Source organism: Mobula hypostoma, chromosome X2 (genome assembly GCF_963921235.1).
Source record: "Mobula hypostoma chromosome X2, sMobHyp1.1, whole genome shotgun sequence".
NCBI classification, from domain to species: domain Eukaryota; kingdom Metazoa; phylum Chordata; class Chondrichthyes; order Myliobatiformes; family Myliobatidae; genus Mobula; species Mobula hypostoma.
In genome coordinates this window covers 26,597,238-26,619,827 of record NC_086129.1, presented here as the reverse complement: position 1 = coordinate 26,619,827, position 22,590 = coordinate 26,597,238, and the positions used below count along the sequence as shown (strand labels likewise).

At 42.9% G+C, this 22,590-nt stretch overlaps 1 protein-coding gene across 1 annotated transcript in view; it reads right to left on the bottom strand.

Moving 5' to 3' along the window:
• Nucleotides 1-12,715: 12,715 nt before the first annotated feature.
• The window catches only part of LOC134340823 (V-set and immunoglobulin domain-containing protein 2-like), a 41,608-nt gene continuing 31,733 nt past the window's right edge, over nt 12,716-22,590 (bottom strand). Inside the window, exons 6-7 of the mRNA XM_063038374.1 lie at nt 22,250-22,385; nt 12,716-14,107 (exon numbers count right to left, since the gene is read on the bottom strand). Of these exons, the coding sequence (XP_062894444.1) occupies nt 13,993-14,107; nt 22,250-22,385 (251 nt within the window). The 3' untranslated portion in view covers nt 12,716-13,992. The remainder of the gene's footprint in view (nt 14,108-22,249; nt 22,386-22,590) is intronic.

The window sequence follows — 22,590 nt, the reverse complement described above, 5'->3', positions numbered from 1 at the left end:
ATCCAAAGGTATTTAGCAATACAGAAATGGCATCATATATACCTAGGGATGTGAATCTTTAAGTGTTGGACTTTGTGTTGCTCATCTCAGTCTTAGAGCTACATAACATCTTTGTTGTCCAGTGTAATCTGAGACTGAATGTGAATCACAATTTACATAATCCAAGAATGACACCTGCCACAAAAGGTGGAATTTCCAGGTCACCACACACTTCAATTCAACTTCCCTTTCCCATGGCCTCCTCTACTGCCATGATGAGGCAATACTCGGGTTGGAGAAGCAGCACCTCATATTCCATTTGGGTAGTCTCCAACCTAATGGCATGAATATTGATTTCACTAACTTCTAGTAATTTCTTCCTCTTTTCCCCTTTTTCCATTCCCAATTCTGGTTCCCCTCTCACCCCTACTCTTCTCCTCACCTGTCATTCACCTCCCTCTGGCGCCAACCTCTTTCCTTTCCTTGTATGGTCCTCTGTTCTCTCCTATCAGATTCCTTCTTCTTTGACCCTTTGCCTTCTCCACCTAGCATCTCCCAGATTTTTAGTTCACCCCTCTTCTCCTCATCCACCCATCTTGCCCTCACCCGGCTTTAACTATCACCTGCCAACTTGTAATCCATCCCCTCCCCAGCTTCTTATTCTAAATTCATCCCCTTTCCTTTCCAGTCTGGATGAAGTCTCAGTCCAAAATGGCGACCCTTTATTCCTCTCTATTGATTCTGCCCGACTTGCTGAGTTCCTTCAGCATTTTGTGTTGTTGTCCAAGATTTCCAGCATCTTCAGAATCTCTTGTACTTATGATTAACATTTCAAGTTAAAGGCATTTCATAGAATTATAGAGTCAAAGAGCACTATAGCAGAGAAAAAGGCCCTTCCACCTATCTGGTCTATCTAACAAACTGTTTTTCCACCTAATCCCATCAACCCACACCTGGACCATAGCCTTCTATAACCCTCATATCCTTGTACATAGCCAAGCTTTTCTTAAGTGTTGAAATCAAACTTGTATCCACCACTGCCACTGGTGGCATGTTCTACACTCTCACCACCCTCTGAAGAAGTTTCTCTCAGGTTCCCCTCAAATATTTGACCTTTCACCCTTAATCTATGACCTCTATTTCTAGCCTCACCCAACTTCCGTAGGAAAAACCTGTCTAAATTAACCCTAACAATATCTCTCATAATTTTGGGTAGTTCTATCAAATCTCCCTTCTTTCTCCTCTGCTCCAGGGAGTAAAGTTTTAAACTATTCAACCTCTCCCTACAACTCAGGTCCTCAGGTCCCAGCAACATCAGAAAGACTTTTTGGTGCCTCACTCGACATCGCTCAGCAGTCAACTAACTGGGCTCAATGTTTCACCCCAAGATGTCCCAGTCCAGGCACAGCTGTCGATATAGTCATGGGTCCACAGGCCAAAATACCTACAATTTCCAGTGAGTGTAACTTCGGCCTCTGAGACACATGGTGTAAATGTGGTGGAGCTGCATTACTGCAGGGTGACCAAGCAACATAAGACGTCTCTGTGGAAATTTATTTATTTTCATTTAGAGATACAGCATGGTAACAGGCCCTTCTGGCCCAACGAGTCTGCACTACCCAATTACACCAATGTGACTAATTAACCTATTAACCCATTTGACTTTAGAATATGGGAGGAAAACGGAGCACGTGGAGGAAACCCACGTGGTCATAGGGACAACATACAAGCTCCTTACAGGCAGGTGGGAATTGAACCTGTGTCACTGGCACTGTAAAGCATTACGATAACATGTCTATGTCCATGTCTCTGAGTTTTGAATACAGAAATGGCATCATATATACCTAGGGATGTGAATCTTTGAGTGTTGGATTAGTGTTGCTCATCTCAGTCTTAGAGTTACATGCGCGTTGGCTGCATAACACTTCAAAACTAATTAACTGGGTGAGAAATAGTGTGGGATGTCATCAAAACTTGATAAAAGAAAGTTACATAAATAGCAATTTTCTATCTAATTTAGGAACAGGAAGTCATTGGTCATATTTTCTTGTGAGTTGAAATTTTCATAAAGATTACATACATTATTAATCTATCTGCCTCATTAACATACATAATGTACAATCCTGTTTTATCTGCTTTGGGATTTTCACATAAATTTGCATAGTCTGCTCATTTACCAGAAATGGCGAAATTTGTTTAAAGCAATTTGCATGTGCTTCTATTACCCTCAAACAGTTTTCAGCTGCATCCTGCAGTCAAATGAATAGGCTACAATTTTGAATTTGTTAAAAGGTTCAACTCACATGGCTATTTTCAAGACGGCTCATCTCATTATAATTTACTTTGACTATGAAGTAAAAGTCAGTCTTTCCTCAAAAGACTCCGAGCTGACCTCTGTTTTATTCAGGATAACTCATCGATATGATATATAAAGAGTCATTAACTGAAATATTGAATATATTGTTCTCTCTCTACAGAAGCTTCCTGACCTTCTGAGTGTCATTGCTACTTTCTGTTTTCTTCATTCACGAAGAAATTGGCTGAACATTTAGGCTTAAATCATTGAACAAAGATTTTGCAGTTTATCACTTAACCTATGTTGGCAGAGTGACAATGACAGAGCTGTCCAAAGTTGTTGTGCTGCATTGCCTGAGATGCATGTGCCAATGCATCAGGGATGAGGAGAGTTACCTGGACATTTTACAGTAACTGTAATTCTTAGGTTCGGTAGTGGTCTTGATTTGGTTCATGGTCAGGTCCAGGGACATGACTAATTCTCAGTTTGGGAAGGGGACAAGAGATGCAGTGGTAGATAATTGTCCATCTGGTTTAGGATGCTGATACCAGAGTGGCTACAAACCACAGCTGCTGGGAGGCCAGGCAAATTCACTTTGCCACCTTGGTGTGCACAGGCTATTCAAATGAGGGAACAAACAGGGTAGAATGGGAAGTTAAACCATGTTTTCCGACCCTCCTGTTATATCTTCAAATTGATTGGTTTTATTGTATTATGTTTTAAGTTTCCTGCAACTGCTTTTTCTCAGTAATGGATTCCAACATACCAATAACCAATATAGCAAGATTGCCAATAACTAGTATTGTCAGTAACAAATATTAGACTGCTTGGTCTATCATTTCCTGTGTTCTGTGTTCCTCCCTTCTTGAGTAGGATCTTTGCGTTTTCCACGTCACTGGGACTGGGGCTCTCAGGAATTTAGGAAGATCACACCCAATGCACTCACTATCCCTGTGTCACTGTCTTCAAGATCTCAGGAGATAGAACACCTTTCCTAATTTTTAGTGCCTTGCACTGCACTGCTACCTCAAAGTAATAAATTTCAAGACATATATCAGTGATAATAAATCTGATTTTTTTTCTGATTCTAAATTATTTTTTTGCCAAAATGATACCTTACATCTCTGCCACTGCATACCTACTGACTTCCCTATTAACCTTGTTTCCTCAGTCCGCTCTAGCCAACTCTGGCTTCATGGGAGCACCATCGCATTCACATTGCACACCATCCTGACTTGGATGTATACTGTCATTCCTTCAGTGTTATTGGGTGGACACCACCTTCCCAGCAGCATTGTGGGAGTATCCTTTGAAGAAATACAGCAGCTCAGGTAGCTAGCTCACCATCACTTCTTGAGGGAAATTGGGATGGAGAATAAAACTTAATTCTCCAGTGCTGATCAGGCCGCTGCCCACCACTCATCCCCACAGAATGCCTTTGAGCTTAAAATAGTGGTTCTCAGTCAAAGCTTCACATGCTCGAGCTGAATTTGAATTTCTATCACTCTTCTCCAGAGGATCCGTTACTGAAAGATCATTTTAAAAATCCTCTCTCATTACATATGACCTGATCTAAAATATTCTGTTCCATGACTGATTACAAATGTATAGTTCCAAGAAACCCTCCAGGATTGACTTCGTAACAATGTCTTGAAGATTACTTTAGGCAAATCAAATTTGCAAATCTACACAGAAACTAAAATCACCCAATAATTTTGCAGTACGAGACTTTTCTTACAAGATCTCATTATTACTTGCTTTATTCTGTGCCCTACAAATTAACTATCGTTGAGAGGTCTAAAGATAGCTCCCACCAGTGATTATAGCCCTGCCCCCTATCAGTCAGTCTCTTTCCCCTCTTCCACCTACTCCCTCTGCCTATCACCTACGTATTTCTCCCTCTAGGTCCCTTTCCCCCTTCTTCCCATCTCCACTCATCCCACCTACCCACCATCCTTCCTTTATTTAGTTCCACTGTTCACCTTTCTTTCTTATCAGCCTTCCTCATCTGCATCCCTTAGTTATCTCCACCTATCACCACCCCAGTCTCTTTCGCTCTCTCCACCTGAGTCCATCTACCGGTCATCTGTCCTCACCTGACTCCACATGTTGCTTGCCTTCACCTCTTTATACTGGCTATCAACCGCTATTCTTTCAGTCTAAATGAACAGTCTTGCCCTGAAATGTCCGCTGTCCATTTCCCTTCACAGATGCTGTCTGACCCACTGAGTTCTTCCATAAGCTTGTTTTTCTCTCCAGGCTTCAACATCTGCACTCTTTTGTGTCCCCATCAGTGAATTCTTTCCCGTTCTATTTGTGCTTCACACCGAATTTGATGCTGCATCTGATCTTTCAAGCCAAGATCATTTCTCACCACTGTACTGAATTTATTCTTTAGTAACACATACTTTTACATTCTGTCTCTTCTTCTGAAAGGAGAGGTGGGAGGAGAAGATGGCGGCGCGCCTGCGTGTGCGCAGCCCTCTGGTGAAAAATGATATCGTATTTGTTAAATAGGGGCCGTGGACAATTCTGATTTGATGAAGAATGGACGTGAAAGCACAGAGGAACATCTGGAGAAATTTCTGAAAACGCCTGTTCGCTGCTGTCGTTACTGTGTCATTGGGAATCTTTCAGAGGGTAGGCCTCAAAATCCCTGGCCTTGCCTGCTTTTGGCAACCGAGAAGAAGGTCAAATCGTTCAGACAGAGATGGCGCTCAGTACTCGGTGTCAGAGAGCTGATCAGAGCTCGAAGTTCTCGGATGACTCAGAGTCGGACTGTGTTCGGCATGGCAGGGAGAGTTTTTCTTCCTTCTCCCGTCTGCGTGAGATGTGGGACATTTGAGAAACTTTGAACTTTACTGTGCTCATGGACTTCTTCATCAAGTTATGGTATTGTTGCACTGCTGTAACTATATGTTATAATTATGTGGTTTTGTCAGTTTTTTCAGTCTTGGTCTGTCCTGTGTTTTGTGATATCACACCGGAGGAAATAATGTATCATTTCTTAATGCATGCATTACTAAATGACAATAAAAGAGGACTGCGTGTCTTCATAATCTTAAAAATATATCGACAAGAATATGCAGTTCCTAGTCTTGGTCACCTTCCCTCACTTTTCTGTAAATGCCCGAAGACCCCATACCAATTTACTTCCATTTGTGGCATTAATTCATTTGCCTCATTATGAAAGTTCCATGCAATCAGATAATAATCCCTTAAAATTTGGCCTTGTGCAGTTTATTCCCTTCAGGTACATGTTGACGTTTGCATGCTTGTTCCTTCCTGTTGCACATTTGTTTTTGTTTGCTTGATCACCACCCTGTGTCATCATCAAGAGCTTTCACATTTTCCTCACTTCTAAGAAAGGTAACAGTTAGACCATCAAATCTATCCAACAGTCAGAGCAATCCAATCCATTCCTCTTTTCCAGTGACCTGTTCTCTCTCATATGCCCATCAACTCTTCCTCTCTCCAGTTATCACCCACATACACTGGGGATAATCTACAGGTAATTTTACAGTAGCCAGTTAGTCTAAAGGGATTGGGGATATGGGAGGAAATAAGAGGACCTAGAGAAAATGAACAGGGTGGCAGGGTGGAGATACGTCTCTACCAAAGAAGGTGTTTAGCTCCTTCCCTCTGCTAACCTGCAGGTCACTCTTGGGCAAGGTGTGGCACCTGCTTAGCCCCCTGATTAGGGTCACGCAAAGCCATGGGACCAGCATGAGCAAATGGTGCATATCACAAGTCCTGGTTATGCAACCAATGACACATAATTGATAATGGCTTGGGTCACCCATCTTGTAAAGACGCTGCCCAGAAGAAGGCAATAGCAAACCACTTCTGTGGTTTGGTCTGAAAAATTTGCTAAGGACAATTATGGTCATGGAAAGACCATGATCATCTACGTCATGCGATGCAACACGTAACGAACGACCGAGAGGAAATGAACACAGTCATAGAGAGAACATGCAAATTGCATACAGATGGCTCCCAAGGTTAGAGTTGAACTGGAGTCCCTGGAGCTTTGAGACAGCAGCTCCTCTGTCCTCTGAACCTACCTCATCGTTATTTCATTTGAATACCTATGAGAATCAAAGGTTATGGATTTGACCATCAAAGTGAATGGTATAGAAGTTCGGTCATCATCTTATTGTTGTTCCTTTCAGGTGGCCATTTCTTTAGTATTTTTTGTCTGTGTTTTTTTTATGAGGCCGAGTTGCTAGCTCGATGCTCAACCTAGCCCGGATGGAAAACGTTTAAGGAGCCAGCCGGATTCGAACCCAAGACCACTTGCCTCGAAATCTGTTGTGGGTGCCACTACACCACCAGCCGGCAAGTCATCAACTTATTGAAAGCCAAAGTGGGCTCAACAGGCTATGTGACCTCCAATATCACTAGCTTATGATATACGCTGCTCTTTCATGCTTCATGTCGGCATTCATGATGCAACTGTCTTTAATAATATATTATATCTTCTTCATTTAGAACTAGCTGAAAAATAAAACAAAACAGATGTTTTGGGAAAAGATAAACATGTGAGTCCATTAAAAAAAATAAACACTAGCCTTCTGCCAAGGGAATAGGCATCTATTTTGATTGAATCAATTACTTTGTTACTCAGCTCTTCTTTGTGTGTGGACAATGTACATGGAAGCAAATCAGCCAAGGAGTGGTAGTGGGGACAAGCTCCCACTACCTAAAAGTGCTCCGCATGGCATGCGCCTCAAATAGCCTCTGACAACCAAGTCCAACTCCTGGCCTTCTCGCGTGGCTTAGCCTCTATGCCCAGCGGAACTGTTTCTACGGAGGATCTGGTTCGGAGGGGCCAAGGCGTGCAACAAGAACTGGCAGGAGCGGACTGCCAAGGTGAAACAGAAACTGGGACTGTGGGGAGGGCGCTCCCTGTCGATAACGGGCAAGAACCTGGTCATCAGGTGTGAGGTGCTCTCAGGGCTGCTGTACTTGGCGCAGGTGTGGCCCGTCCCCCGCTCCTACAACTCGGAAATCACCCGAGCTGTCTTCAGATTCATCTGGGGATCCAAGATGGAGCGGGTCAGACGGACCGTCATGCACAAGTCCCTGGACAATGGGGGCAAGAACGTCCCCAATATCACCCTCACCCTGATGGCCAGCTTCGTGTGTGGCTGCATCAGGTTGTGCGTAGAACCCAGGTATGTGGGCACCAAGTACCACTACGTGCCCAGGTTCTACCTGTCGCCCTGGCTACAAAGGATGGGTCTGGCCCCACTCCTGCGCAACGCCCCAGTCAGCTGGTCGTTGCCGCCATACCTGTCCTTCATAGAAAAGTTCTTCCAGGAGAACGCCTTTGACCGCAGGGCCATTAGACAGTGGTCGGCACGTAATGTCCTGCAGGCACTGCAGGAGAAGGACGTGATGGACACAGTGGGGTGATTCCCTGAGCAGACCGTCCGGTTCATCTGGCAAAATGCCTCATCGCCAGATCTCACCAACAGGCACCAAGACCTCGCCTGGCTGGCAGTGAGAGGGGCCCTCCCAGTCAGATCCCTCCTGTACGCCCGGAACGTCGTCTCCACACCCCACTGCTCACAGGAGGACTGCAGTGAGGAGGAGTCTGTGACCCACCTCTTTGCACACTGTCAGTTCGCAGAGAGGGTGTGGAGGAGGACGGACGGGCTAGTGTCACATAGAAACATAGAAACATAGAAAATAGGTTCAGGAGTGGGCGTTTTGGCCCTTCAAGCCTGCACTGCCATTCATTTCGATCATAGCTGATCATCCAACTCAGAACCCTATACTGTACCTGCCTTCTCTCCATACCCCCTGATCCCTTTAGCCACAAGGGCCATATCTAACTCCCTCTTAAATATAGCCAATGAACTGGCCTCAACTGTTTCCTGTGGCAGAGAACTCCACAGATTCACCACTCTCTGTGTGAAGAAGTTTTTCCTCATCTCGGTCCTAAAAGGCTTCCCCTTTATCTTCAAACTGTGACCCCTTGTTCTGAACTTCCCCAACATCGGAAACAATCTTCCTGCATCTAGCCTGTCCAATCCCTTTAGAATTTTATACATTTCAATCAGATCCCCCCGCAATCTTCTAAATTCCAGAGAGTATAAGCCTAGTCGATCCAGTCTTTCATCATATGAATGTCCTGCCATCCCAGGAATCAATCTGGTGAACCTTCTTTGTACTCCCTCTATGGTAAGAATGTCTTTCTTCAGATTAGGGGACCAAAACTGCACACAATACTCTAGGTGTGGTCTCACCAAGGCCTTGTACAACTGCAGTAGTACCTCCCTGCTCCTGTACTCGAATCCTCTTGCTATGAATGCCAGCAAACCATTCGCCTTTTTCACCACCTGCCGTACCTGCATGCCAACTTTCAATGACTGGTGTACAATGACACCCAGGTCTCGTTGCGCCTCCCCTTTTCCTGATTGGCCACCATTCAGATAATAATCTGTTTTCTTGTTCTTGCCACCAAAGTGGATAACCTCACATTTATCCACATTAAATTGCATCTGCCATGAATTTGCCCACTCACCTAACCTATCCAAGTCACCCTGCATCCTCTTAGCATCCTCCTCACAGCTAACACTGCCACCCAGCTTCGTGTCATCTGCAAACTTGGAGATGCTGCATTTAATTCCCTCGTCTAAGTCATTAATATATATTGTAACAACTGGGGTCCCAGCACTGAGCCTTGCGGTACCCCACTAGTCACTGCCTGCCATTCTGAAAAGGTCCCGTTTATTCCCACTCTTTGCTTCCTGTCTGCCAACCAATTCTCTATCCACATCAATACCATACCCCCAATACCGTGTGCTTTAAGTTTGCACACTAATCTTCTGTGTGGGACCTTGTCCAAAGCCTTTTGAAAATCCAAATATACCACATCCACTGGTTCTCCCCTATCCACTCTACTAGTTACATCCTCAAAAAATTCTATGAGATTCGTCAGACATGATTTTCCTTTCACAAATCCATGCTGACTTTGTCCGATGATTTCACCGCTTTGCAAATGTGCTGTTATCACAACTTTGATAACTGACTCTAGCATTTTCCCCACCACCAATGTCAGGCTAACTGGTCTATAATCCCCCAGTTTCTCTCTCCCTCCTATTTTAAAAAGCACGGTTACATTAGCCACCCTCCAATCCTCAGGAACTAATCCAGAATCTAAAGAGTTTTGAAAAATTATCACTAATGCATCCATTATTTCTTGGGCTACTTCCTTAAGCACTCTGGGATGCAGACCATCTGGCCCTGGGGATTTATCTGCCTTCAGTCCCTTCAATTTACCTAACACAACTTCCCTACTAACACATTTCATCCCCAGCAGCTGCGTAACAGAGGACTCTCTGATCTACGGGCTGTTCCTGGGGACGCACACGGAGACCAACAACCGGTGCTGCTGGCAGATCATCAACTCGGTGAAAGACGTTCTTTGGTCGGCCCGAAACTTGATGATCTACCAGCACATGGAGATGTCCGTGGGAGAATGCTGCCGACTGGCACATTCTCGGCTGCAGGAGTACGTGCTGAGGGACGCACTGAAACTCGGTGCAGCCACCGCAAGGGCCCGGTGGGGAAGGACCACGGTATAGGTTTCTTCACCCGTGGGAGTGGGAGGGGTCAGGTGGCGGGGAGTATACCCCTCAACAATGGTGTGGTAAGGTGAACAACTGGAGTGCCACGTGGGTGGCCATAAGTATGGATATGTACAGACCATAATGGAAATGTATGGAAAGGATGGAAAGTTATTGAATGGGTTATTGTACGTATATAATTTTATTTTTGAATGAAGTATATTTTGAAATTTAAAAGAACTGTTTCTACTGACAGGAAAAGGGGTGAAGGCGGGTCCTGGCGCCTTAAAACCAGTGCTTCAGGTAGATGGAGCTTGTCAGCCTGGGAAGGCAGTCCATCTAAGAGAGGGAAAACTCTGATTTCAAACCTCCGCTGCCTTGCGGCCATACCCACTCCTGGGAAAGGCATCGGGAGTAAACCCTGAGGACAAATCCAGAGCTGGAGTCCCTAAGGCAGTCCGACGTTGCCTTCAACCTCGTTCTGGCAGCTCCTGCGATGACACTGGTGCCAAGCTGTATCGGCCCTTGCCCTTCCCTTGGACAACATCAGTGTCATGGAGAGGGGAGACTTGCTGCTTGGGCAACTGCTGGTCTTCCATACAACATTACCCAGGCCTGCGCCCTGGAGAGGACGCTCCAGCGTCGCCTCACTGCGACGGCACAACACGGAAAGCAGCAGTCTGCTGGTTGAAGCAAGACTTTCCAGGCGCAGATGCATGGTCTCGCGAGACTAACGGATGCCACCACCACAAGATGCAAGCACACAAGCATTAAAAGAAATTAAATATAGGAAATATTGCACAATGCACTTTTGTGGATGTTTTATATAGTTTTTTTTCTTGTCATTCATGAAATTATATAATTTTCTCAAGCTTATAGTGCTCCTTTTAGAGACAAAAGGATAAATAAAGATAAGCATTAGCTCAGAATAGACTGGTCCATTTCTCTTCCTTGTCATAACTTAAGGACGTTCACTGTCTTAATTTGCTGAACTTTTCCCAGCCACTCTCACATTTTAATTTTACTACATTATAATGTATACTGTCTTGCTGTACTTCATGTTGGCATTAATGACACAGTGATAGAGTTAATTATTTATTCTCATTTTAGGCCCAGCTAAACAATAAAAGGAAATATTTAGGTGAAAGAAATGCACGTAAATACAGTAGTGGTCAAAACATCTCACAGACAAGCAACAGGCATATCTTTATCTTGTCTGAGCGAATGATTTTATTCTTTGTCACTCTTTGATAGGCAGGCATCCAGTTCCCTTTTGGCCCTTGTGATCAATTTGTTATTAACTTCCACATGCTATATTACCTACTTTGTGCATAAAATATGTGTTCCATCTCTCAGTAGTTGTTGACAATTGACAAAAGCAGAAGACTTCACCTGTCCAAACTTTGTTTGAGGCTGATATCTGCCAGCCATCTCCTGGGCAGAACCAGGATCTTGATGGCAGGTTCAGTACAATAGCAGTACCACTGAAAGGAAGTGTAAGTACCTGTACTTCTTAGTATTTGAACTGTTGATTAACCTGTAGTTACCTGGGACAAATTATATAAACCAATTGTCAATCTATGCATAGACTGGCTTGTCAACTGATAGTGTATTTCATTATATTATGAGTCAAGAATGGAGCTGAGAGCTCTGAAACTATCAGCTATTGACCTTCCTCTCACCATATAAAAGGATGATGCCCATTCATGAAATAGCTGAAGGCAGATGATTCAAGAGCATTTTCTTTTTTAATCTCTTCTTTCTCAGCAGGTGCGTTGACAGCAAAGCTGGTCTTTATTCCCTTCGGAGTCCATATACATTTCCTCATTGTTCTATTACTGAAGATCTCTAAATTGGTTCCTGGTGCTACAGCAATGATGTGTCAAAATCAAAAATATGTGTAGCTCAGTCTGTGGTAAAATATCTCTCCCACCCACATCGCCTACAATGAACACAAGGCTCTGCTTTTAAACAAATGAATGGTCACTTCTTACTGTGCCCAGGTGAACAGCACATTTACAACATGTGGTATATATTAAATGACTGATATAGTCATAACTTGGTCATGTTTAAGATCAATTTCAAATGTAAACACAGGGGAAAACTTTAGGGAGTATGGAGTAGTGAGTTACAGCTACAATTTTCTATCTCCCTTTTCTTATTTATGGTTTTCAATTAGAACCAACCAGCAAAATAGAGAAGCTGCTTCAGAATGTATGCAATATACTTCTGCTCAGAGACCAGGATATAAAATAAAAGAGATGGGAGAACTGTGTGACATTCTAATCACCACATTATGGGAAAGATCTGATTAACTGGAGAAATTGCAGAGGAGATTCACAAGGATGTTGGCTGAGATGGAACACTTCAGATATGAAGAGGGAATGGATGGGCTAGTTTTGTTTCTTTTCTTGGAGGAAAGAAGTTGGAGGGAAGACATGACTGAAGTATACAAAATTATGCAGCAGGAAAACCATGGTATAAAAGGCGCCAGCCCACTGTTGGAAAATGGAATTAGTACAGACAGGTACCTGATGGCTAACGGTTTTCTGATTTTGTGGTAATTTAGTTCTAACATTCACAGAAGGACTATATCTAAATACTAACTCCCCAAAAGTGGACCTGATCAGTCCCTTAGTACCCCCAGGACAACCACTCTTCGAAAGAAGCAACCCATGATGTCATCAGACATTTATGTGGAAATGGGTTGGGTATATTACTAGGTCTGAAAACTGAGGCTTTCACCCAGAAAGGTGTGGAATCACTGCTCTCATCTCTTCTTCCAGCCTGGTGCATTTTCATAATATCTTTATATCAGAGTTTAAATAAAATGCACAAGTGCAACATAAAAATGTGGTTTATTGAGATATTAAAACATACAAAGTTCCAAGAGCACATTGGTTAATGCTATTTCAATGATCTCTAGTCAGTACTGTGAAGAGTGTGTGTTTATGAACAAGGAAGATTTATTAATTGAAACCGCAGGCTTCATAAATCATTTCATGAATCATACCTCCTAAACTAATGCAGGCACACACGGAAAATACTGAACCATTTGTGGACAAAGCAGAAGGGCCCTATGGATGACAAAGCTTTCTCATTAAAATGGCTGTGCAATAAGTCAGGAAGTTTTGCCCTGATATTTCTAATCCACTTGCTTGGACTAAGGAGAGCAGAGAGATGAAGATCACAGAGCAGGCTGATGGAGTTCCTGAGGGAAGCACCAGGGGCAGTAAAGTGATGAGCATGGCTGGAGGATCTAATGGTGTTACAGAGACGAAAGATCTGAAGCATGATAGGGATTAGTTGTTGTTTTGTACAGGTAAGCATGACAGGATGAAGTACTGTACTTATCTTTCCTTTCCCACAACCCTTGAAGGATGCTGTTCTTTTTCCCTTTTTTGCATTTGTCGGGACATTTTCCCTCTTCTCAAGGAATGTTTAGCCAACAGAAGGCCAAGAGAGATGAAATGCAGGAAGAAGGCAAAGAAATGCAGATGTTGCTATCAGTTTGTCCTATAGAACAGGAGCTATGAGCTGGAGTGTTGTCCACCCATGTCTTCCCTTTCACACTCAGTGCCATTGACTGAAGTGAATGGAATTGATTATTCAATGGTATTGATTATTGTTTAGTGAATATATTCCTACACAGGTAGAGTTAGGGCTCAGAGATGAATGCTATCTCCAAAACCTCACCATAAACTTCATTTCCAGAAGTTTTGGTAGGTTATATTTTATTACAGAAGTAGACTAATTAAATAAAATATTTGCTAACTCTAACCTCCTTCAAAATGCTCCATCCTGTATAACAATAATGAGCTGAGATTTACCTTCATGACCTGAAGAGAATGATGTTCCTAAAGCTGAACACATGCAGATTTGTGCAGTAGGAGGCAAAACAAAGGATGACTTCACAGATAGGTGATTTCGGGCCTTCATTCCTTAAGCAATGTATATTCAAATAATTGAACAATTGTTAAAATCGGAGTCAAAAATCAGTTTTATAACAAGAGCACCAATGTATATGAAGACATTTTGTGGTGCAAAAACAAATATAAAAAGGCAATAAGATATTCTTAAAAATTTCAGCACCTTCATTTCTCAGTTTTGTGAAGTACGGTGCTGGAATTCCGAGAGAAGTCATACAACAACATTGTACTTTGAGTTCATGCTGTTTGGCCTGGTTCCTTCATTTGGTGCAGACGATGCCAGTAAATGGGTGTTTGTTTCTTTACCTGGAGCCACCGCATCCTCTCTGAAAACAACAAAAGATTCAACTACTGAAAGAAGGTGCAAGGACCACATACTTACAATAAGTACGAATATTTCACAATTTTGAAGAAGGTTTGCTGCCGGCCACACTCACTCTAGAGTTCTGGTGTTGTCTGTGTGCTGTTTGCATGTTCTCTCTGTTTCCTCCCAAAGCTGTTAGTTAACAGGTTACTGCAAATTGCCCCTAGTTTAGCGGGTGGTTAATGAATCCAAGTGGAGCTGTTGGGCATGTGAGGGGGAAAGGTTTATAAAGACGTAAATTGGGAATGAGACTAATCGGGTAAGAAAAGAGAATCCAACTAGGAATTTGTTGCATTAGTCAAAAATAAAAGTAATAAATATGCTGAAGATTTGTTGATTAAATCTAAAATCCTCTATTTCTTTTGGCTATCCTTTAAATCTTGTTTTCAATTTGACCTCTCTTACTGACTCTTATCAGAACCATTATTAATTTTGAACACATCAATGAAATCCCTCTAACATTCTTTGGTCTATGCAGCAAATGCAGTCTTTCAGTCACTGAGGTGAAACCCCTCATTTTGATAGAGCCCTTGTGCATGCCTACCAATATCTTGTGAAGACATTCTTAGTAAGGTGAATTGAATGTAACATTCCAAATGGTGTTTGTTGATTATTTTCTGTAATGATTCCACAGAGCTTCCTGCTTTTATAATCTATACTCTGTCAACAAAGCCATAGATTCCATTTACTGCTCCAGCTTTCTGCTACCTTCAACACTTGTGTGCATGTCTGTCTGTTCCTGTATACCTTTAGAATGTACCATTGTTCAGATAGGTTCTGCTCATTCTGCTACCTAAATATATTACCTGTATTGGTATTGGAGAGGGTCCAGAGGAGGTTCATGAGAATGATCCTGGGAATGGAAGGGTTAACATATGAGGATCGATTGATAGCTCTGGACCTATACCTGCTGGAGTTTAGATAAAAGGCGGGGGGGAATCTCATTGAAACCTATAGGATATTGAAATGCCTAGATAGAATGAACGTGGAGAGGATATTTCCAATAGTGGGGCAGTCAAAGATTAGGTGGGGGGGCACAGCCTCAGAATACAAGGATCTCCCTTTGGAACAGAGATGAGGAGCAATTTCTTTAGCCAAAGGATGGTGAATGTGTGGAATTCATTGTCATGGATGGCTTTGGGGTCCAAGTCACTGGGTATATTTAAAGCAGAGGTTTTTAGGTTCTTGGTTAGTAATGGTGTATAAGGTTACAGGGAGGCAGGAGAATGGGGTTGAGAGGGAAAATAAATCAGCCATGATGGAATTGTGGAGAGGACTCGATGGGCTGAATGGCCTAATTCTATTCCTATGTGTTATGGTCTTTCATTTCTCTGCATTGCATTTCACCTTATTATTTCACCATTCCATTACCCTCATTTTTAAATACATTACCGAGTGTTTCGTCATTTGCAAAGTTCGAACAAAAAGGATCTGAGATAAGAAAGAGTACTGTTTATTAGGAAGCATGGCTTAAGGAGGAGTATGAACAAATATCCACAGAATAATCAACTTTGAATGCCAATTCCAACCTGATGGCATGAATATCGATTTCTCCTTCCAGTTAAAAAAATTCCCTCCCCCTCCCCTCTTCTTCTATTCCCCACTTGAGCCCCTTACCTCTTCTCACCTGCCTATCACCTCCCCCTGGGTCCCCTCATCCTTCCCTTTCTCCCATGGCCCACTCTCCTCTCGTATTAGATTCCTTTCTCTTGGAGAGAGAGGACTTAAAGGATGAATAGTTTCTTCCCATTGTTTATTAGACCATAACTTTTAAAATTCTTCCATTTGATGGAAGAATATGGTGGTGACTGGAAGATAGCAAGCATAGCTCAAGGCACTTAATGTGCTGAACTGCCTCATCTTCCAGCTGTTCAAAAGAAAGGCATATAGTTTGATATACTGATGTCCGCTGTCAGCTCCTCAGTTACGCTTCTGGTGAATGATACTCCCTCTGGGAAACTGTCAGCTCTTCAGTTGTGCTTCTGTTAAGGAACAGCAGTGCACAGTGTGGGTTGTTTCTATGCATACCTAAAATTTATTATAAATACACAACACAAATGAAAATTTGTACAGCCATCAAAAGTGTCAAGTTCAGGAAACGCCTGACCCTATTCTTTACATAATGTGCCATTCCCTTTTTTTTATGACTGGTATTGTTCCCAAACAGACACTAAACATTCTGCAACAAGTTGCTGCAATGGTTGTTACAGGACCAAACTAATTCATGATAGTGCTCAATGCATTCAAACCTCAAAAAAAAACTCAAGATTCAGTAGTCTAAAGCAAGTTGTTACGTGGATGTTTTGTCCTGGGCACCACACAAAGATGAAATCACAAGGAGAGTCTTTACCTTCTTACAAGGTTAAGGAGGTTTCCCCTGTTATTTTGCACTAACTTCCACAGGTGTACTATTAAACATATCCTGCCTGGTTGCATCATGGTCTGGTATGGCTCTTTGAACGCACAGGAAGACAAGAAACTGTATAGAGAGTGGTGGACCTCTCCACCATCAGCAGTATTTACATGAGCCACTCCCCAAAAAGGCAAGATCCTCCATCAAAGATTCCCACCACCCAGGCTCTGGCATCTCCTCACACCTATTCTCACAGCAAGAATGTTGGGGTCATCTACTGTACCCAGTGCTCCCAGTGTGGCCTCCTGTATATCAGCGAGACCCGACGTAGATTGGGAGACCACTTCTCCAAGCACTTATGCTTCATCTGCCAGAAAAAGTGGGATCTCCCAGTGGCCACCATTTCAAGTCTATTTCCCATTCTACAATTCTATTTCTCACATGTCAGACCACGGCCTCCTCTACTGCTGCGATGAGGCCATACTCAGGTTGCAGGAGCAACACCTTATATTCCGTCTGGGTAGCCTCTAACCTGATGGCATGAACATCGGTTCCTCTAACTTCTGATAATTGCCCCTCCATCCTCTCCTTCACCATGCCCCATTCCTGTTTCCCCCTCACACGTATCTCGTTACCTGCTCATCACTTCCCACTAGCGTTCCTCTCCATCCCTTTCTTCCATGGCCTTCTGTCCCCTCCTATCAGATTCCCCCTTCTCCAGTCCTTTATCTCTTTCATTAATCAATTTCCCAGCTCTTTACTTCACTCCTCCCCCTCTACCAGTTTCAACTATCACCTTGTATTTCTTCCTCCCCTCCCACCCCCGCCCCCCACCTTCTTATTCTGACTTCCCCTCTTTCTTTCCAGTCCTGATAAACGGTCTCGGCCTGAAACGTCAACTGTTTACTTCCTTTCAGCCATTCACTGCCTCAGTAAAAAACACTTTGTACTACAAGGGCTTTGTGTGTTTTATATATAATTGTGTTCTTTCTTGTATAATTCATTAAATGGTGTAATTTATATTGTAATGTAAATGTTTTAGAGTGATGCTAAGGTTTGTTTCTGCTGAAACAGTTTCATTTACTGTGTTCAGTCATACAAGAATAGTTTATAGATTTTATTCCCATACAGCTAAGCTGTCTGCCATCAGTTAAATAAAATAAATGAATCCATTGGCAGAGGCCTAAAGCTGTGTTGCTTTGACAACCAACCTTTGCACTGCCTTGTCCACAAATAAAGTATTAGTATTAACACAAACACAAGGAAATCTGCAGATGATGGAAATTCAAGCAATACAAACAAAAAATGCTAGTGGACGCAACAGGCCAGGCAGCATCTCTAGGAAGAGGTACAGTCGACGTTTCGGGCCGAGACCCTTCGTCAGGACTAACTGAAAGAAGAGCTAGTAAGATATTTGAAAGTGGGAGGGGGAGGGGAGATCCGAAATGGTAGGAGAAGACAGGAGGGGGAGGGATGGAGCTAAGAACTGGAAAGTTGATTGGCAAAAGGGATATTGTGCAGCAAAGTTTCCATCAAACTCAATATATAAGTTTGCTGATTACACAACAATTGTAGGCCGTATCTCAGGTAATGATGAGTTTGAGTACAGAGAGGAAATTAAGAACCTGGTGGCATGGTGAGAAGACAATAACCTATCCCTCAACATCAGCAAGACGAAGGAATTGTTTGTTGACTTCAGAAGGAGTAGCGGACCGCAAGACCCAATTTACATCGGTGGTGCGCAAGTGGAACAGGTCAAAAGCTTTAAGTTCCTCAGGGTCAATATCACAAATGACCTGACTTGGTCCAACCAAGCAGAGTTCACTGCCAAGAAGGCCCACCAGCGCCTTTACTTCCTGAGAAAACTAAAGAAATTTAGCCTGTCCCCTAAAACCCTCACTAATTTTTATAGATGCACTGTAGAAAACATTCTTCTAAAGCGCATCACTACCTGGTATGGAAGTTGTCCTGTCCAAGACCGAAAGAAGCTGCAGAAAATCGTGAACACGGCGCAGCACATCAAACAAACCAATCTTCCGTCCTTGGACTCACTTTACACCGCACGCTGTTGGAGCAGTGCTGCCAGGATAATCAAGGACACGACCCACCCAGCCAACACACTTTTCGTCCCTCTTCCCTTCGGGAGAAGGTTCAGGAGCTTGAAGACTCGTATGGCCAGATTTGGGAACAGCTTCTTTCCAACTGTGATAAGACCGCTGAACGGATCCTGACCCGGATCTGGGCCGTACCCTCCAAATATCTGGAACTGCCTCACGGTTTTTTTGCACTACCTTACTTTCCATTTTTCTATTTTCTATTTATGATTTATAATTTAAATTTTTAATATTTACTAATTTTAACTGTTTTTATATTTTTAGTATTTAATATTTGTAATCCAGGGAGTGAGGAGCGTAGAATCAAATATCGCTGTGATGATTGTATGTTCTAGTATCAACTGTTTGGCAACAATAAAGTATGAAGTAAAGTAAAGTATATGAGGCTGGAAAAGGGAGAGGATTATGGGACGGGAAGCCTAGGGAGAAAGAAAGGGGGAGGGGAGCCCAGAGGATGGGCAAGGAGTTATAGTGAGAGGGACAGAGGGAGAAAAAAAAGGAGTAAATAAATAAATAAATAAATAAGGGATGGGGTACGAAGGGGAGGTGGGGCATTAACAGAAGTTAGAGAAGTCAATGTTCATGCCATCTGGTTGGAGGCTACCCAGACGGAATATAAGGTGTTTTTCCTCCAACCTGAGTGTGACTTCATCTTGACAGTAGAGGAGGCCCGTGGATAGACATACCAGAATGCGAATGGGACGTGGAATTAAAATGTGTGGCCACTAGGAGATCCTGCTTTCTCTGGCGGACAGAGTGTAGGTGTTCAGCGAAATGATCTCCCAGCCTGCGTCGGGTCTCGCCAATATATAGAGGGTCACATCAGGAGCACTGGACACAGTAGATCACCCCAGCCGACTCACAGGTGAAGTGTCTCCTCACCTGGAAGGACTGTCTGGGGCCCTGAATGGTGGTGAGGGAGGAAGTGTAAGGGCATGTGTAGCACTTGTTCTGCTTACAAGGATAAGTGCCAGGAGGAAGATCAGTGAGGAGGGATGGGGGGGACGAATGGACAAGGGAGTTGCGTAGGGAGCGATCCCTGCGGAAAACAGAAAAAGCGGGGTAGGGAAAGATGTGCATAGTGGTGGGATGCCATTGGAGGTGTCAAAAGTTACAGGGAATTATATATTGGACCCGGAGGCTGGTGGGGTGGTAGGTGAGGACAAGGGGAACCCTATTCCTAGTGGGGTGGTGGGAGGATGGTGTGAGAGCAGATGTGCATGAAATGGGAGAGATGCGTTTGAGAGCAGTGTTGATGGTGGAGGAAGGGAAGCCCCTTTCTTTAAAAAAGGAAGCCATCTCCTTCATCCTGGAATGAAAAGCCTCATCCTAAGAGCAGATGCGGCGGAGACGGAGGAATTGCGAGAAGGAGATGGCATTTTTGCAAGAGACAGGGTGGGAAGAGGAATAGTCCAGGTAGCTGTGAGAGTCCATAGGCTTATCGTAGACATCAGTAGATGTCTCCAGAGATAGAGACAGAAAGATCAAGAAAGGGAAGGGAGGTGTCGGAAATGGACCGGAAATGGATCCCTTGTGTCAATCAACTTTCCAGCTCTTGGCTCCATCCCTCCCCCTCCTGTCTTCTCCTATCATTTCGGATCTCCCCTTTCCCCCTCCCACTTTCAAATCTCTTACTATCTCTTCTTTCAGTTAGTCCTGACAAAGGGTCTTGGCCCGAAACGTCGACTGTACCTCTTCCTAGAGATGCTGCCTGGCCTGCTGCGTTCACCAGCATTTTTTGTATTAGTATTAACATATGGCATTTATGATGGAATATCACACTTCACAGTAGAAGTTCATGTATATCGTTATACGTTGGCCAATCCCTTCCAGCAGCCATGCATAGTCTCATACCTCTGTTTTCTCTATGTTCCCATGACAGTGTCAGTTATCTTTTGAAGGCTGGGATTAAATCTGTTTTTCAGACATTGCATTTCAGATCGCAACAGCTCAGAGTATAGAGAGGTACAGGACAGAAACAGGACCTTCTTCCAGATGAGTGTGCACCAATCATCAAGCACTGATCCTTACCCCAAGCCTATTCTGATCGATTTTATTCTCTCCACATTCCCATCATTTCTCCTCAGATGTTACCATTCACCTTCACTCCAGGGTAATATACTGTGACCGATTAACATTGGCAAATGGGAGGAAACCAGTGCACCTGGAAGAAATCTATGTGCCCAAAGGGAGTTTGTGCAAATTCTACAAAGAAAACACCAGAGATTAGGATAGAGCTCATCTCACTGGTCCATGAGGCAGCAGTTCTGCTAACTGTCAATACGTCACTCAGCTCATAACATTAAAAATAACTCAGCATCTTTAAAATAATATTTTGTATCTGGACCCTCCAGTTACTAGCACTTCTACTGATTCCACCAATGTTTTTTTTTCATAATTATATCAAAACCTTTATTTTTTAATATAAGAAATCAAAAAAAAACTACAACTCTTGATATTTCATTGAATTTGGTATTCTTCTTGTTGGTTGAGATAGTGAGCATAAAGAGTGATCATTATTGTTCAAAGTAGTTCCCCCAAACTTGTTCTGGATATCAATAAAAACATTTAATTTTCATTCGGCATAAATCCATCAAGTATCATTTTAAAGTCTCTGTCAGTTTCAAACAATTCACCTGCTTTACTCCATATCAAATGAATGGTTGTGTAAATTACTCCAGAAAAGAATTAATGTAAATCTTTCAGTGGGCCAAATTTGCTGGCACAATAACACTGAGTTAAAATGGTGCTGTGTAAAGTGTCTGGCAGGCAAGAGTAAGTCTGTGAGTTGTGCGTCAGTACAATTTATACGATGATTGGTGGCACCTTGCTGTTATCCTCACAACACAAGGTTTCCTAGTGCGTTTGAAGAAGTTGCTGGCTTTGCACCAAAAAACACAAGGTAAACTTCCTGCAGAAATTTAGGGCTGATGCTAAATAAAGTGAGAACTGAACAATATAAAATTTAGAACATCAGAAAGCTATAAAGAAAATAATTTAAACTACAGAGCTGCATTTCTAGACATAACATATTTTTAATGTTACTATTTAATTTCCTTTCTTCCACTTTCTAGTTCTTTATCCTTTCATTCTTTCACTTTTCTTTCACTTTTTGTATATCTTCTTTTGAATCCAACTTGAATTTAATTCAGCCTGCTTCTTTTTTATGCACAAAACTTTTAGTTCTGTAACTCTCTAAGGTCCTAGACTGATGGACTAGATGCGGAGATGATGTTTCTCCTGGCTATGTTATCTAGAACCAGAGGTCACTGTCTCAAAATAGGAATCAGCCATTCAGAGCAAAAGTAAAAAGTTTCTTCACCCAAGTAATTGGTGAATACTTCGAAGTTTCTATGAGAGGATTCTCAGTCATGGAGTGCATTCAAGAGAAAGATCAATGCATGTTTAGATATTAAGGGAATTGAGGTTGGTGCAGATAAGTGATACTGGAGTGGAAGATCTGTCTTGGTTTTATTCAATGGTAGAACAGACACAAGGGGAATGAATGGCCAACTTATTTTTAAGGACTACGTCACAAAGTGTCTTGCTGCAGCAATACCCATTTTGGCCAAGAGCAGAGTGGCTCCTCTCCCCTTCCTTAGCCAGAACTACTGAGACCAAACATACATATCCAAACCTCAACTCGTGTCCAACGTGTAACTCCTTGGACTTCTTCCCACGACGAAGTAAGTGGTATGCAACGATGGCAATCAGAATGAGAGCCATAAGAGTACCAAACAGGGCTCCAACAATCACTCCAACCTCATTGTTCACTGTAAGGAAAAGTAATCATTGCTCAGTGAGGTAGATCAGATGGCATGCTACCCACAACAACATATATGGTTCAGATTCATCTCTGTTTGATCAGATCCCAGTCTCTTTTCTCACAGCTAGTGGGATAGGTTCATTTTCAGGTTCTCAAAAGATCACAATCTACTTACAGCAGAAGGCAATCATTCAGCCACTTTAATGCAGCCA